Genomic DNA, 17,489 nt, shown 5'->3' on the forward strand with positions numbered 1-17,489 from the left:
CTCTTCCTCAATGGCCTCCCATTCATCCACCAGAGTCTCTTGCAGCAGAGTCTCCTTCTCCACCCTCCGGAGAGAAAAGAAGTCAGCCTTAAGAGACTCCAATGCCTCCATCCTCTCCTCCTTCTCTTCCTGAATGGCCTCCCACTCATCCTCCTTGATCCTCCACTCCTCCCTGCACTCCTCCATCTCCACCAGGTCTGACCACAACAGTGTAACTACAGCCATAATAATGGATGAGTTGTCTCCTCTGCTGCTTGGGTTCTGTTCTTTCTCTGTGACAAGAAGGAAGGAATGAACTTAGAACGTACTGTAGACGCTTTATATACTGCTGGCTGCCCGTTGCCCATTGGCTGATGCTTTCTGCACGCGCAACATGCTTCTGTATAAATGTGACGTCATTGCAGATTATCAACAGAAACAAACAATACGGCCGCATTGTTTCTGTTGATAATCTGCAATGACGTCACGTGTTGTCAATGGTCAACGCCCCTATGTAACAGTGGCCTATTATTTCCCTTCTTTCTTTCTTTCTTCTTTCTTTCTTTCTTTCTTTCTTTCTTTCTTTCTTTCTTTTTATGCTGCCGTTAGCTTGCAAGCTAGCTCAGCTGTTTACGTTTTGTTGTGCATTTCATCCTTCCCAGTAAACCAGTATTTATTATGAGTTGTCAATTTGTCACTCAAACTGTGTAATTGCGTCAACCCAACACTGTGTATTTTGTTTGTACAATACTCCACATCAGTGGATGGCAGACAGTAGAGGGCGCACATGTGTTGTTACCATAAAATGAACGAAGAAGACGACGAAATAACCGGAAGTTTGTTTCGTTAGAGTTTTCGTCAATATAAAAAAAATTCACACGCTCATCAAGCTGTCCTTCCATAAGCAATTCACTTCCTCTCAGTGGACTTAAAATAAAACTATGGTTGACCTGTTGACTGCAGGCTTGTGGATGAAAAACAATAACAAATATTTAAAAAGTGCTGTAGATATGATCATGAATGCGAAAATAATAATAATAATAATCATAGTTATCATCATCATCATCATCATCATCATAAATAATCCTAAAATATTTTGTGAAATTGTTACTTGTAGATCTGATAGTTTTATTGTAGTCACTCACAAACAAGTACAACATTTGATTGATTGATTGATATATATTGATTGATTGAATACTTTATTAAAGGACGACTTCACCACTTTTCAACATATCTTCATATAATAGGTCCTCACTAATGCTCATGATAAAATGGTACAATTTTTTTCTAATCAGTCTGTGTCTCAGAGGAGGGCTGTAGACAGTTCAGAAACCCGTCTACCAGTGACATCATCGATGGGGAATCCAAGCTAATAGAAACTGCAGGCTTTGTATTCCTGGAAAGTTGCAATGCAATAAAAGATCCCATTGTTGTCGCCTTAATAAAAATCTGAATAAAAACATTTTAATCTTTTTGGAAAAAAAAATCATGCCTAACGATGATGTCACTGGTAGACAGGTTTCTGGACTGTCCACAGCCCTCCTATGAGACACAGACCAAGTAGAAAAAAATGGTATAATTTTATCATGAGCATTAGTGAGGACCTATTATATGAAGATATGTTGAAAAGTGGTGAAGTCGTCCTTTAACAGTTTGCAAAAAAAGCACAAAGAAAGTTGGCTACAGTTCAATACAAAAGGATGCTAAAAGCACTATGACTTGTTTCCATTGGGGTTCTGTGTACAGAAATAGAAAACTTTAGTTATTAGTTACTTTGTAGATTTTGATTATTATTACAAAACATACATTAATCACTTCAGCTAAATAGCAAAATAGCCGATCTACAAGCTCACAATGCGCCGTGATGCGATGCATTGTGAGCTTGTAGATCTGCTATTTTCAAAATAATGTTATACATTTTATACATTTGAAAACTTGTGAAATGGGACATTCTTTCTGCATAATGAGTACTTTCTACTTTTGGTACATTAAGTACATTTTGATACCAATACTTTTGTACTTTTACTCAAGTAAAATGTTTTATTCTGAACTTTTACTTGTACTACTTCTACATTGCAGTATTGATACTTTTACTTAAGAAAACAATGTACTTTTTCCACCACTGTAAAAAGTAAGTGCCTTTTCACTGTAATTTGTGTTATTCATGAACATATACTCTTATTTTCATGTCCACCGACCGGAAGTTAAATGCTTACCAGCGAGACTTGACGAGATAGAGATTATTGTTTGTTTGTGACAGAACGCTGCTGGAGCTTCATTCTCACGCTGCTGGGGAAAGCTGCACATCATCATATCTATCACATAACAACATACTGAGACATAACTAAAGGTAAAGCAATGCGCCGTGCTCTTTCTACAGGCAACTAACACGTCCATGGAACGTTGAAACACGTTTTAAGTTACCTCTACTGAGGGTTTCCTTAGCTTGTTTGCTGACATGAGCTAACTCACATAGCCATAGCCAGCTAACACTGGCTACTTAACTAGCAGGTTTTAGTAAAGCTGGATTTGACAGGTCAATGATATCAAATCTAACTCATTGACAGTGGTGGAAAAAGTACACACATTTTTACTTAAGTAAAAGTATCAATACTGCATTGTAGAAATACTCTGTTACATGTAAAAGTCAGGAATTCAAAATGTACTTAAAGTAGAAGTACAAAAGTATTGGCATCAAAATTTGCTTAAAGTACCAAAAGTACTTATTATGCAGAATGTCCCATGTATAAAAATCTTTTGAAAATAGCTGATCTACAAGCTCACATTGTGAGCTTGTAGATTGGCTATTTTCAAATGGCCAAAATGTATATAGGGCTGAAGTGGGTAATGCATGTTCTGTAATAATAATCAAAACCTACAAAGTAACTAGTAACTTAAGCTTTCAAATAAATGTAGTTGTAAAAGTACAATATTTGGATCCAAGATGGAGTAGAAGTAAAAGTATTGGAAATACTCAAGTAAAGTACAAATACCTCAAAATTGTACTTAAGTACAGTATTTGAGTACTTAGTTACTTTCCACCACTGCTCATTAATCTATTATTGAAGGTGTGCCAGGTGGTGTTATTATAATAAGTGACTTTAAACTGAGTTTAAAGCGTTATCACTATATCTTATGTTGGTAAGATTATATTGTTGTCACATTTTCTCTCAAAGTCCATAATGTGTCATTTTCTGAATGTCCACCTTGTCTTTTATTTATTGTAGTTCTGGAGAACTTAAAGACACATTTGCACTGTTGAAAGATGACATTGAAACAAGTGACATTATTTGCGAAATATGGATGTTGCACTGTTCATATAATTAACTAAATTGTATATATACCTCCCATCATAGTTGGTACATTGCCCAGCCCTTTGTAGGGCAGGGCAATAATATAATAAGATGAAAGGGGATATTCAAAAGAGCTTGACTTGAATTAAGATAAGCAGCTCTACAGTCGACCTAACGTTAGATTATGGTTATGTAACATATATAACAATATAACATTTTATAACCTAATCGTTTCCTGTCAACCATTTAGATACTGTAGGGAAACAAAGATGAAAGAGCAAGACGCGGAAGAGTCCGTTACCCAGGACACGCCACCTGCAACAGGAGAGGTGGAGTTAATTACTGCTGCTGCAAAAGATGCTCCTGAAGTTCCTGACGACGGCAGCAGTCCTAAAGAGTCTGAGGCAGAGACACCGCAGACAGACACACCTCCACAAGGAGACGGGGCCGAGTGTGAAGGTAAAGCTACTTCAGTGGGGTTTACTGAGCCAGGCAAGTTGCACTCGCACATAGTCAGTGGGGTTGGGATCCGGAACCGGGTCCAACATTGAGGAACCGGAATTGTTTCCGGAACACTGTCAGAGCTGGTATTCACGTCTGCTATACAATTACAACACCGGTGGTTGTCTAACTTTTTAATTTCAAGGAACATCATAACTCTTGAGAGTTATGGTGGGACCATATGGACCCGTAACAGACCGTTTAAGTAAAAAGCAAAAACGAAAAGAAAAGAAGCTACATCATAGACTACTGATGTCACAGGCTGATCACATGACATCCACATTGGAGCCAAACCGTTCCCATGTGGATCCCAAAATACACACTTCATATTTTCAGATTTTTTTATTTTATCTTAGATCTTTATATAATGTTCAATTGCTATGCCCCAGATGTTAGATATCTAATCATCTGGCTACTGTGATGGCAGGCAGTAGGCAAATTACCGTAGCCATGTTGTAAACTTTATCAGCTAATTGTTTATGTCTGCTAATTGTCTATGAAACACAGTGTGTGGGCTAGTGTGTGTGGGGGCGGGGCTCCTTTCATGCGTTTTCACAAATGTCTGCAAAAAGAATTATGAAACACAGCGCTAGTGTGTGTAGGGGCGCTCCTTTCATGCTCCTTTCATGCTTTTTTTCACAAATCTCCTAGCGAAACAAAAAAATTCAGTCGTAAGATTAAAATGTTCTTTAATCGGCCTGGGCCGCAGCGTGGTGGTCCAGGCACCCTCGGCTGCAATGCCAGCCTGACAGCGTGTCGCGGGTTTGAATCCAGTTCCTACGACGACCTTTGCTGCGTGTCACTCCCCATCTCTCTCCCCATTTCCTCTCAGTCCACTGTCCTATCTATAAAGGCATAAAAGCCCCAACAAAAAGCTTTAATCCATGTATCCATCCAGTGCCGGAGGTGGTGATGTCCCAGAGTGAAATGGCGGACGAGCTGAGCAGACAGCTGGAGGACATCCTCAGCACCTACTGCATGGAGGTCATGGGCGACGACTCGGCCGCCCTGCCCAACGGCCAGTCCCACGGCACTGAGCTCAACGGCCTGCTGCTGGCCAGCGAGAGGGAGGACGGCAAGCCCGTGGCGGACAAAGTCAACGGCGGCAGAGGAGGACGAGGGGGAGGGGAGAAGGAGCCCAAGAAGATGCAGGAGAAGAGGAAAGTGAAGGGACTCGGTAAGGGGAAGCTTCTATTGAATGCGTCTTGTAGAGCTGTGATTCTCAAGGGTCCTTGAGGGGGTTCCAGAGGGTCCCCTCCCCAGCTAATTGATTGATAGTAGGAAACAAAATGGACCCTTACGGGTCTGTAACTCTCGAGTGTGTACAAATCGATCAAATGGATTTGGTTACATTTTGAATTCAAATAACACTGAAGATTTTACAGTGTAAATTAAATTGGGGTACCAGAGATACAATTTGTATCACATGGCCTAATATGCATTGGTTCTCAACTTCTTCTGGATCAGGACCCACTTGAAAATTTTAAAAGCATTCACGGCCCACCCATCTGACCACTTAAGTGATCAGATGGATGAGCCGTGTGCATTTTCAGAGCCTGTTTATTTTAATGATCAATTAATCGATTGTGTTCTGGCTTCGATCTTCATCTGCATCACAATGAAAACAATGTAACGTTTTAAAGTAAAAAAATGCCTCAATTATTTGGGGGGCACTTGCACGGCCCACATGATGAGAACCACTGGCCTAATCTATATTATATCAAGCTGTGAGTCCTTGAAATTAAAAAGGTTGAGAATCTCTGTTGTAGATGTTCTGAATGTAGAACCTTCATAAGTCTACTACAGAGCATCAGAAGGCTGCATGTCCAGACCACTCTGTACGCTGGTTATTGTCATCATGCCACTGACTGGAACAGAACAAGGTCATCTGAATGAAAGGATGAAGGTTCGCTTTAAACACAAAAGTGGAAAACATCCTGGCATTTCAGTTCCAAGTTGGATTTAAAAATAATACTGCAAACACACCCAAGGCCACTTGTGGGATTGCTGCAAAGTGTCCGAGTGACGACTAAATAACAAAACAAAAACAGAACAGATCTCTGGTAAAGGGGAACTTTGAATTGTAGACATAAGAATCTGTTTAGTGTGTGGAGTAGAGCATAGCATGTTATTTGCATCTGGAATGAGTGGTGGAAAACAGAAAATGCCCAGAGTGAGTCATTGGGGTAATCTGACTACTGACTAGTTCACTCTACAGGCACAGAACAACACAGTTTTTCCATAATGCTGTTATACTCTATGTAATATTTTGCTATATTTACACTCCACACAGAAAACGCATTGTGATGTCTAACATAGTCACATGGAGCGATGGTGTTGTGACATGTTTTCTGTGTGCTTTTAGGTAAAGAGATCACTCTTCTGATGCAGACTCTGAACACACTGAGCACCCCAGACGAGAAGCTAGCAGGCCTGTGTAAGAAGTACGCTGAGCTGGTGAGTGCTTCTGCCAAAAGGTCTGCTTTGTGTCAGTGCTGGAGAAGGGTTGTTGTGACATCACACTTCCTGATCCTGCAGGACTTCTCCTGAGGTGCCGGCGCACTGAACGGTCTTATATCTCCATTAGATGGCATGATGTGCAATGGGAAAATGGTGCTCCCAAAATAGATCATTTAATAGCTTGTATAGATCAAACATTGATATTAAAATTGACACCATAATTTCGAACAACAATGACCATCCTTTTAGTTTTGCATGTTAGATGTTGTCTCACATCGACAAGCGTCGTAGCACCAGCCACGCTGCACGAACATGGCCCAAAATATCAGACTCTACAGACCTCCGTCTGAGCCTACAACGTCGTACATCAGCTCATAGACCGCTCTTCTTGACCCTGTCAGTGCTGTCACACTGAACAAACCGACATGAATGCTGTTGACACTTTTTTCCTTGATGTAGACGTTTCACACTATGTCCAAAGTTCAGTATTCAAATTCAAAAGTAGCAGATCTACAAGCTCAAAAGTTTCGAGCTTGTGGGTCTGATGCTTTCGATGCTTTTGTGTGACGCTGTAGTGTGATCAAGTAGGGCATTCATTTACAAAAAAACACAAAAAGTTAAAATATGGAGATAAGAGGTTTCTGCCCGACAGCAACAATATGTTTCTAAAGGATCCGATCATCTCAAAGGTATTAAATGTGAGTAATTAGGGTTACTGAGTTTTGCTTGAATGGAAAGATCATTTGAAGGATTATTTTTTTACTTTGATCTCTCAGCCTGGACAGCTGAGTGGACAAGTGACTTATGGAAATAAGGTACTGATGTATTATCTGGTGCAGGAATCTAACACGCATACAGTGTACACACACAGTGGTGCAATGCAGACCTCTGTCCTATATGTCCTCTATGTCCTAGGGCTATTTTGTAACCCACAGGGAGAAATGCACTGTGTCAAATACTGCATCATTCTGTGCATTTTGCATTAGTGATTGTTTTTGCACAGACAAAATAATGTTGTATAAGTGACTTTAAAGGAGTAGTTTACCCCAAAAATGACTTATATCAATTACACACCCCATGAAGCCTTGAATTCATGGAGATTTTTGTTTTGTCACATTCCTAAGCCAATACTTTGATGACCGGCGGAGTCTATCTGGTAGGAGTCTAACTCAGTAGTCTAACTCAGTAGGAGACTCAAAGAGACTCCTAGTCTCAAAGAGACTCCTACTGAGCAGCCAGAATTTTCTCAGGTTTCATGAAATTGTAGATTTCAACATGCAACTTGCAATGTTTATTCTGTGTCTTTGTGATATATCCTACAGCCCTAACCTTGACTCAGCTTGTCCTGAAATGTGTGTGAATAGCATAAATTTAAGACATAGATATTGTGAGGACAACTTTCCTGGTCCTCACAAGAGAAATTGTTGTTTCTGTTATGGTTAAAACAGATTTATAGAGTTAGGTTTAAAGTTAGAAACAGATTCAGGTTGGGGCAAGGATTAGGCGTTTAGGGGTTGGGGTTAGAGTTATGCCTGATTAATACTTAGTTGTGCAGTGGTGTCGTTTATGGAAATATCACGTCTACAAGCTAGGCGCGCAACTAGGTTCAACTCAGGCTTTAGTGTTACCTTTACAAATTGCACACAAAAAAAGGTAGAAATGGCATTAAAAAATTACGTTGTAAAATGTTGATGTCTTCACAAGTATAGTAATGCTATACTCTGTGTGTGCGTGTGTGACAGCTGGAAGAGCAGCGTAACTCTCAGAAGCAGATGCGAGCGCTGCAGAAGAAGCAGACGCAGCTGGTGCAGGAGAAGGACAACCTGCGGAGCGAGCACAGCAAAGCCATCCTGGCCCGCAGCAAACTGGAGAGCCTCTGCAGAGAGCTGCAGAGACACAACCGCACGCTCAAGGTACTCCACAGGGTGCAGGGTCTGCAGGTCTGGAGAAAGTATGGAATGAATGAATTACAGTTTTCTCTCGAAAGTCTGAAAGTTGTGCTCATAGTAGTGTAATCATTATTATGTATAAGTTGACAATACACAGAAGAAAAGACAAACATGTTATCAAAACCCCAAATTGTACACAAGCTCTCTAGTGTTTGTTGTGATAACTGCTGCATTTTGTAAAATTATGCAATTATGAAAACATGTTAAATAAAATAGGTAGCTTGTTGTCCAAATGTAAAACCTGGATGGCTCCAGAGCTCTTAACATCCTACTGTCATAGACCTATTGCCTCATTCATAATGATCCTTGGGTATTACTGTTATATATGTCTGGGGGTTTTTAGCCGCCAGCTGAAAGCGCGGCTCTGTATTCACTCTGACTCTGACCCGACAGATTTCCGACATGTATTCAACACTTTTTTTGCGTGATTGGCTGTCGTTTAAGCCAATGGGCGCCCTCGTCCTCCCAAGCTATGGGACTAGACACGCCTCTCTCAGTGGATTCGTCTGAGCGCTAGCCGAATTTGGCTAATAGTTAGCTTTTATGCTTGTATGATGTTACTAACTGTTTTTAGCCAAACGCGGTAATGTCCACTCTCCATTAGTTCTCGACGCAAGTAGGGATGGAGCTCGAAAACCGGGTACATTATATACCCGGGCATGAATTTATCGAGACCCGGCTATCGATAAGCTTTAGGCTTGTCGAGCCTGTTATCGAGTGCAGCGGCCCCTGACGTCATGTCTAAACTATCAAAACAAGAGGCGATCAAGAAATAAATCTAATCACTCACGCTGGCACAAACATGTTGGTCTAAAAGTGTATTGATAGCTGCAAGTTGTGCCAAACAGCGCTGCCCGGGTTAACAAGGAAGAGGAATTTTATTGGCTCACTACATCACTATTTTAAGGGGGCTGTAAGCGTCCATTTGGTTCCATTTGTACACTCGGGTGGTTGCGTCGTTGTTGTGTTTACATGTGCGGTGCAGCGGTGAAACTGCACCGAACGAGTGAAACGCTCAAAAGTTTCACTCGTCCTCTTCTACCCAAGGTAGCAAGTCTCCGTTGACAATTTTAATTATCCAATTGATAATAATCCGTTTGGGATCTCCCTGTGAATGAATAACTAGTGTTGCTGAGCGTGTCCGTCCCTCAGTCTATCGTTGCCGAAAATGGCAGATCTACAAGCTCACAACGTGGTGCGAACAGACGCAGTGTGAGCTTGGAGATCGGCTATGTTTGGTGCGTGACGTGACACCGTCGTACGATGAAGTATAAATTGCGCTTTTAAAGTGACAGTACACAAATTAACCGTTTCTTCAATATTATTTTCCAAAAGTAAAAAGGTCACTTGCCTTCTGTCTGTTACTCTGTAAAGTACTGTATTTGAAGGCCCTAGTAAAATGTAGTGCGAGTGATATATTTTGGTTAAAACAAAGAAAAAATAAATATGCATTTTTTGTTATAAAGAGTTGAAGAGACATGGAGATTTTATAGTAATTATTACAGTACTATTCATAATATAAAGCCATTTAACACTTATTGCACATTATATGAATGGTTGTTTTAATGATAGGCAAAAATGTTTTTAACTTTTGTCATTTTAATTTCAGATAGTTGTCAGCCACAAACACACACACACACACACACACACACACACACACACACACACACACACACACACACACACACACACATCCTTTATATTGGTAGCCAACCGATGAACCTCTCTGTTGAGTTATTTTGGTTGCATTGGAATGGCTGAGATTTCATTTTAAAGACCACTTTTACATTTTGTGCTGCAGATTGGGGCAAAAAAAGCCTGCCGCTGGCGGCTATATTATGACTTTAGTCATTTCTTGTTATTCTCACAAGTGTACATTGAAGTCAGTATGCAAATAGCTAATTTTAAAATAATAGTTTTGACTTGGTCACTTGTCCCACAGTCCCTACCCATCCTCCCACAATGTCAGCCTACTTGGACAGATAACAACATTGGTAAACAAATAGTAGCTAAAAAGAATACTAGAGGACTTCAGCCCTACATGTCTGAACCAGTCCAACGAAACTTACATCATCGTTTTACCAACGTATTGGTATCATAAGTTCAAGTCAGTTCATGACATATGATCTGGCATGCAGTTAGCAAGGGAAACATTAGCCATTAAGCAAGCTTGATCATTTTCAACCTGGCGTCCCTTATTTGGGGTATATTATAAGGATAAGCGAACATTTAACAAAAAGAGGAGAAATGGGAATTTATTCAAATCTTTTAAAAATAGCCAGACCTACAAGCAGAATTTGGGCCCAAGTGATTAACTAAAATCCGTATTTGGGAAAATGTGCAGTCAGTACACAACTTTTAGTGTATTGTCATAGTTGTAGGCCTTGTTCTTAACTTAGCCACTGCATAAAGCCACTTGTTGCTAACTTCCTAATCTGTGGGCAAACGGTGAAAGGATGTGCATCATATTCGCAGATGAAAATAACTGGTAACTATGACTTGAGGCAGGCTTCAAGGCAGGCACACCAATAACGAGGCCTTGAGGCTTGTGAGGCGCGCCTGAGCAAGTTGCTAAGTGAGTGACTGCACTCAGCAGCCGAAGGCCTCACGCTTTGAAAAATGCGGCATCCGAGTTGGCAAGCCGTGTGTGGACAGAATAGATTGTCATGTGAAAGCAAATGAGCGTCCCTCCGTGCGTCTCAACCAAATCACAGTGATTGGGGTGGAATATTTTGTTAGGAATAAGATACACGCGCTAAACACTTACTTATACATCTTATACATTATGCAGGCTCTCCATTTTGAAGCTAAGCAACACAGTCAAGATGGAAATACAGAGACATAACATGAAGTTCCAGTTGATAAAAGACGAAATGACCGTGATGAGCTGCTGCTCTTAAACAAAAGTTGCATTTAAAAATAAAAAGAGGTCACTGCTTTGGGTCTGCATACTGACAGTGTGTCCTTGCCATAGGAATGTTTTAATTATGTTTTTCTTGTCTTTTTTTAGATAGGATGATTGAGAGACAGGACACTGAGGGCAGAGAAGGGGAAGGACATTGTTGCTGTTGGGCAGAAACCTTGTATCTCCATATTTATTTATTTTCTTAAATTAATGTACTAATCTGTAATGTATTAATCTACTTTGTAGGATGTTAGCAAAAATAACATGTTGCATCACGATATGTTGTGATTGTGGGTTACAAATATTAAACCAATGACAAGTATTAACACAAGCTTGTGCTTAAATGATAACTACATTGGAACAGAGGTTATTTTTTCCTTTTCCTGAAAAGTAACGGTTTTGGACGTACAAGGTTTCCACCCGTCAGTGAAGATACGCAAACCCAGTGTTTCTGGGATCAAACCAATTACATGGTCAATGTGCTGTCCGGTCAGTTACAGTTGTGCCCCATGGAAACCATATTCATGCAGTCCCCTCTTCTTCTCTTCCCCCAGGACGAAGGTGTGCAGAGGGCACGGCTGGAGGAGGAGAAACGGAAGGAGGTGACATCCCATTTCCAGGTGACCCTGAACGACATCCAGGCGCAGATGGAGCAGCACAACGAGAGGAACGCCAGCCTCAGGCAGGAGAACACAGAGCTGGCTGAGAAACTCAAGAAGCTCATAGAACAGTACAAGCTGCGAGAGGAGGTAATTCCTTTGCCCTCCCTTGTCGGGGGAATTATTGTCTTCAAGTTTCTGTGGTGTCGTTCTTTTTTTCTATGATGAAGATCCTATATACAGTTTGTAACACTGAAGCTTGCAGAATACTTCAAAATAACTGAAAAAGTTCTCCTCGGACTAAATGGCACTATATACAGTGCTGGAACGGACACCTGGATTCAGACACCTGGATCTCCACTGTTGGTTTACATCTCCGATGTGCTTTCACATAATTTGTCTTGGAGATTCGCCATTTCTGACAATGTTCTGTGGACAAACTGTGTGCTATCTCTCACTATGAATTAATTGCCATCTGGTTGTGTTTGTAGCTGTAATTAGAAAGTCTTGAAGGTGCAAGAAGTGCCGGTATCTGCAATTACATCACTTTGTTCTTTTGACCTCGTCAAACTTTGTTTTCACAAAAAGTAGTATGCTGCTGCGTTTAAGCTTAATTTATACTCTAGCTTGAAAATCTTCTTTTTTGGCAAGTTACATCATACTACAGAGTATAGTACATGGCTTTATTAACTCTTTAGTTTGATGTATTGTTATTGGTGGTGGTAGTAGGAGGAGTTTATTGTGTGCGTGTTTCCCCAGCACATAGACAAGTTGGTGAAGCACAAGGATCTCCAGCAGCAGCTGGTGGACGCTAAGTTGCATCAGGCCCAGGAGCTGCTCAAGGAGTCTGAGGAACGCCACGACAGAGAGAAAGAGTTTGTACGTCAATCATCCACATGCAACACATACATACTGTACATAAACACATGTGTTTGTCTCCTAATTCCTTGACGGGTTTCTCTGTTCTCAGCTGCTGAAAGAAGCAGTGGAGTCTCAAAGGATGTGTGAGCTGATGAAACAACAGGAAGTCCACCTCAAGCAACAGGTTTGACTGGACCATTTGTAGCACAAAGGGATAGTAGTATTAATAATAATAAAGTAACTAGACGCGTCGCAATTCCGGGGAAATTGCAAAGTGTGGTTGCACCGACGCCGGTCGGACTATCATAATGTCGTCTGGACAGGTTTATCGCAGGGGTCCATAGATCACGTGTACCGATTTGTGCGAGATGGAAAAAAATTGTAGGAAAAGGAGCAAAAAGTGTGTTTTGAAGAAAATTCAAAATGGCGGAAAATCTATCCTGACGCAAATGGGCGTGGCCTATATGGGGAGCTGCGTAATGACCCAAGGAATCTAGGGGAAAAAAAATTTGATTTTACGACCTACGGTTCAAGAGTTATAGGCCAAAAGGTAAAGTGGGCTGTTATAGCGCCACCATGTGGCCGACTGGTGTGATTATTTTCATAATAATTTTGCAAAAAACTATTAACCTCCCCTCCAAATCTTGTAACTGTAGCCCTTACGGTTTCCGAGAAAAAAATACTTGAATGGGAGTTTTTGCAATTCCCATTAAAGTGGATGGGGAAATTTAATGCACAAATAAATCAATATCAAAAAATCTATCCTGACGCAAATGGGCGTGGCCTATATGGGGAGATGCGTAGTGACCCAAGGAATCCAGGTGAAAAGAAATTTTGATTTTCGGACCTACGGTTCAAGAGTTACAGGCCAAAACGTAAAGGGGGCTGTTATAGCGCCACCATGAGGCCGAATGGTGTGATATTTTTTTAAATAATTTCAGAGAAAATTATGAACCTCCCCTCCAAATCTTGTAACTGTAGCCCTTACGGTTTCCGAGAAAGAAATACTTGAATGGGAGTTTTTGCAATTCCCATTAAAGTGGATGGGGAAATTTAATGCAGAAATAAATCAATATCAAAAAATCTATCCTGACGCAAATGGGCGTGGCCTATATGGGGAGATGCGTCGTGACCCAAGGAATCCAGGTGAAAAGAAATTTTGATTTTAGGACCTACGGTTCAGGAGTTACGGGCCAAAACGTAAAGGGGGCTGTTATAGCGCCACCATGAGGCCGAATGGTGTGATATTTTGTTGAATAATTTGGGACTTAATTATGAATTATCCCTCCAAATCTGATAACTGTAGCTGTTAAGGTTTCTGAGAAAAAAATACTTGAATTTGAGTTTTGTCACTTTTCCATTAAAGTGGATGGGGACATTTAATGGCACTAAGAAATTAATATCAATTAAAGTATTCAACCAATGTCTTAGCAAAATACAAGCACACGATTCCCGTTCAAGACGGTCATTTTGATATATGGCACAACATTAGGGGATGAAAACTGTGGGAGGAGTAGCGGTTTGAAAAAAGTTTATCTATAAATAAATAAAGATGTAAAGTGTATAGAGTACTATAGTCTGGTTGCCCTGTTAGGGCAACCACACTAATAACATTATTGAATGCACATAACATATGCAAAAGAAAGCGAAAATCAACGTTAATGAAATAACTACCGTACTTATATGACAGGACAGCCAATCTGTAAAGGTGTCATTAATGCAAATATACTGATATTTTTTACAGGCATACTACAAGTTATTTGTAGTGTTTGTGTTTAGAGGCCTGGTTGTCCTTAAGCTCTTATGCTCTGATCTAGTCTGGTCTGGCTATGTTAAAGCCCCTTCCAGAATTTTTTAGCTGTTCCATGTTTGCCAGTGCCAACCTGTAGAGCTATACATCCATTTTGGATTTGATCAGATTTCATATGTGGAGGAGGGTGAACTCTGTTCTGCTCTGGTTTCCATAGCGGTGTGACATGATTTCAAACCAGTGACATTGTAGATGGTTTGTTGAGAACATTTCGGAGGGAGGTTTAAATATTCTGATGTGATTGTACCTGACCAACCCTCATGGTTTCCTCCTAGCTGTCACTCTACACAGAGAAGTTTGAGGAGTTTCAAACCACTTTATCCAAGAGCAATGAGGTCTTCACCACTTTCAAACAGGAGATGGAGAAGGTAATGTGTGTGTGTGTGTGTGTGTGTGTGTGTGTGTGTGTGTGTGTGTGTGTGTGTGTGTGTGTGTGTGTGTGTGTGTGTGTGTGTGTGTGTGTGTGTGTGTGTGTGTGTGTGTGTGTGTGTGTGTGTGTGTGTGTGTGTGTGTGTGGAGGGGTGTATGTTCGAAAGAAATAAATTGCCTTTCAAGAGCTCACCTTCCTTTTATGTTTAATTGTGTATCTTCAGATGACTAAAAAGATAAAGAAGTTGGAGAAGGAGACCACCATGTATCGCTCCAGATGGGAGAGTAGCAACAAGGCTCTCCTAGAGATGGCTGAGGAGGTAAGCCACTCCAGATGTCGGGCGTTAATGTCTCCAAAACATCATAGAATAATAGTACAGCATGTGGATGACATGTCAATACAGGCTTGCTGTTTTTTTTCACTGATGATTATGTCTCTGCCCAGAAAACCATGCGGGACCGCGAGTTCGAGGCCCTGCAGGGGAAAGTCCAGCGGCTGGAGAAGCTGAGGCGGGCGCTGAAGGTCGAACGCAACGAGCTCAGCAAGAAGGTCCAGAACCTCAGCGGAGCCCAGGAGGACCCCAGGGCCGACTCCCCCTCTCCGCCCCCAACGGACTTACCTCAGGAGGCCAGCCTGGTCGCCAGCATCCCCCCAGCCCCAGACGCAACGCCCTGCTCCCATTCTTGTCACTGTGGCCCAGAGCTGGACACAGAGGGTTTAATGGGAGAGGCATGCCCCCAGTCTCTCACTGCCCAAGACTGAGGCTGGCAGCCCTCACACACGCACACCCACGCGCACACACACACACACACACACACACACACACACACACACACACACACGCTAGCGTGCGAACCTCTGCTACTAAGCGCCGTTTCAGTAGCAGTTGTTGCTTTTATCTGGTAAATGTTTGACAGCGATGGTGGTAGGGTTTGCTCGTGTTCTTCCGGGTATGTCTGGGGTTCACGGTAACGAAGGGGAGATTGTGCCTTCTGAAGGGATAAATCTTATCCTGCGTCTCTTGTTTCTGTCCTGTATTCTTTTTTTATTTTTTGCTTCACATTCCACGCGTGATGTGCAAACTACAGAGATATTTGTGCAAGATAAGAGAGTCGATGCTGCTCAGGATGACAAAAGTCACAGAAAATAGTCCATTCCTATGTAATTGGTTTATGTTCATGCGTTCCACCTGTTCGTGTTCATGTGTGTCGGATATTGTTTGTAGAGTTTGCAGTATTGTAAAGGCCAGAAGTTCTAGTAGCACAGCCTTGGCTTTTACAGTCTTAATACAGGTGTCAATTATATAATGTCTTTAGACAGTACAATACTTGCAGACAGCATGTTAATTTTGAATCGCAAGTGATCTGGGGAAATATAGAAATTAAAAATGTCATTATGGTCTAGGTTTGCTTATTTTTTCAGGCAGTATAAGTTTTGTTAGAACATCACGTTTTCCTGAAGTTTCAGTTTGCATCACTTTGTAGACCATGTTAGGGTTACTACCATTTATTTTTTTCTGATTTGTTTTGTTGCATCTTCTTTGGTTGCATTGTGCTTCTCATCTTGTGGATTGTATTTATTGTTTACAATTTTAAAGTGTGTATCTTGGAAAAACACCACTATAAGAATAAATCAGTCTATTTTTCATACTTGAGATCATTTATGAAGGTATTGTATTTGGAACAACTTTCCATTCCTAATTATTGTCTTTTCCTTTGCTCGCTTTGTATCAGTTGATTTTCTTTGTCCGTTGGCTGTTCTTGCAGTCACGACGTGTCACTTGACCAATTTCATTTATGCCAGTTAAGTCCATATTTTGTAAATCAGTCTGTATTTTTTTGCAAATTACTTAAGGTCATTGCAGTAGTACTGGTATAATATATGAGTGTTAAAGGATCCCTATGCAACCCTTGTCTCTTGGTTTTGTTCTGTGGCATTCTGACACGACAAGCACTTAGCTGAGAATGTATATTCATTAGCCATCGACTCCTACATGCGTTCAGTTTATAGCCTGATTTATGCTTAGTTGCCTGTCGTTGCCACGTGGCAAACATGGCTGATCTACAAGCTCACAACGTGACACTGCAGCGTGACTCATGAGCTTGCAGGTCTGCGCGTGACATCGGCACTCAGAGAACCATAGATCAAGCCTAAGGATGTACAAACAGGTAAATATAGGAATACGTAATGATTTAAAAGAATGCTTTTGATAAAATTAGGATTAGATGGCGTATGGTCATGTGTGTAAATCACGGTGAGAGACAGTTCATGTAATGTTCGTTTCATTCCATAACACTCCGCAGACATGCTTGGGTTACTTAATATATGTCATTGATGTGGTTAATTTATGCCACTAATGATTTAACTTTGTACCACAATGGTAATAATAATGGTAACGCAAACATTTCTTCCACGTCGTTATACACACACTACAGACTCACCATGTCCATGATTGACAAGAACCAAAGATTGTTTCCCTTTTGTCTACTTTGCAGTACTTTTATCTGGCCTTGTATATTATGTTTCTTGATAAATAAACGATGCAACTGTGAATGTGATTTGCCTGATTTCTTTATTTTTTCTTATATCCTCTTGGGCTCAAATAACAATGCACCCTATGGGACTGTTTTCTTAAATGACCAAACATATCAAAAATGCTTCATTATGTTCTGTAAGAGGGAGGCTGAGCTTATGAGGGTGCATACCGCTCCAAAAACGTGTGATGTTGGACGGATGGATGGATATATTGATATATAAATAAA

At 40.9% G+C, this 17,489-nt stretch overlaps 1 protein-coding gene across 1 annotated transcript; it reads left to right on the forward strand.

Annotated features, from left to right (window-relative positions):
- Positions 1-2,234: 2,234 nt before the first annotated feature.
- txlna (taxilin alpha) lies at positions 2,235-17,280 on the forward strand. Its single transcript, XM_084079679.1, has 11 exons — positions 2,235-2,329; positions 3,523-3,731; positions 4,672-4,950; positions 6,139-6,230; positions 7,976-8,146; positions 11,642-11,836; positions 12,446-12,565; positions 12,657-12,731; positions 14,633-14,725; positions 14,951-15,046; positions 15,172-17,280. The coding sequence occupies exons 2-11, from the start codon at positions 3,542-3,544 to the stop codon at positions 15,487-15,489; spliced, it is 1,629 nt and encodes a 542-aa protein (XP_083935805.1). The 5' UTR covers positions 2,235-2,329; positions 3,523-3,541; the 3' UTR covers positions 15,490-17,280.
- Positions 17,281-17,489: the final 209 nt, after the last annotated feature.

The sequence above is a fragment of the Gymnoscopelus microlampas genome (genome assembly GCF_963454915.1).
Source record: "Gymnoscopelus microlampas genome assembly, chromosome: 15".
In the NCBI taxonomy this organism is placed as follows: Eukaryota; Metazoa; Chordata; class Actinopteri; order Myctophiformes; family Myctophidae; genus Gymnoscopelus; species Gymnoscopelus microlampas.

Excerpts from the sequence above, each read along its gene's own strand:
- txlna (XM_084079679.1), top strand. The coding sequence starts at position 3,542 with ATGAAAGAGCAAGACGCGGAAGAGTCCGTTACCCAGGACACGCCACCT. Across the intron at positions 6,231-7,975 it reads GTAAGAAGTACGCTGAGCTG|CTGGAAGAGCAGCGTAACTC; the intron begins GTGAGTGCTTCT and ends CGTGTGTGACAG. Across the intron at positions 15,047-15,171 it reads TCCTAGAGATGGCTGAGGAG|AAAACCATGCGGGACCGCGA; the intron begins GTAAGCCACTCC and ends GTCTCTGCCCAG.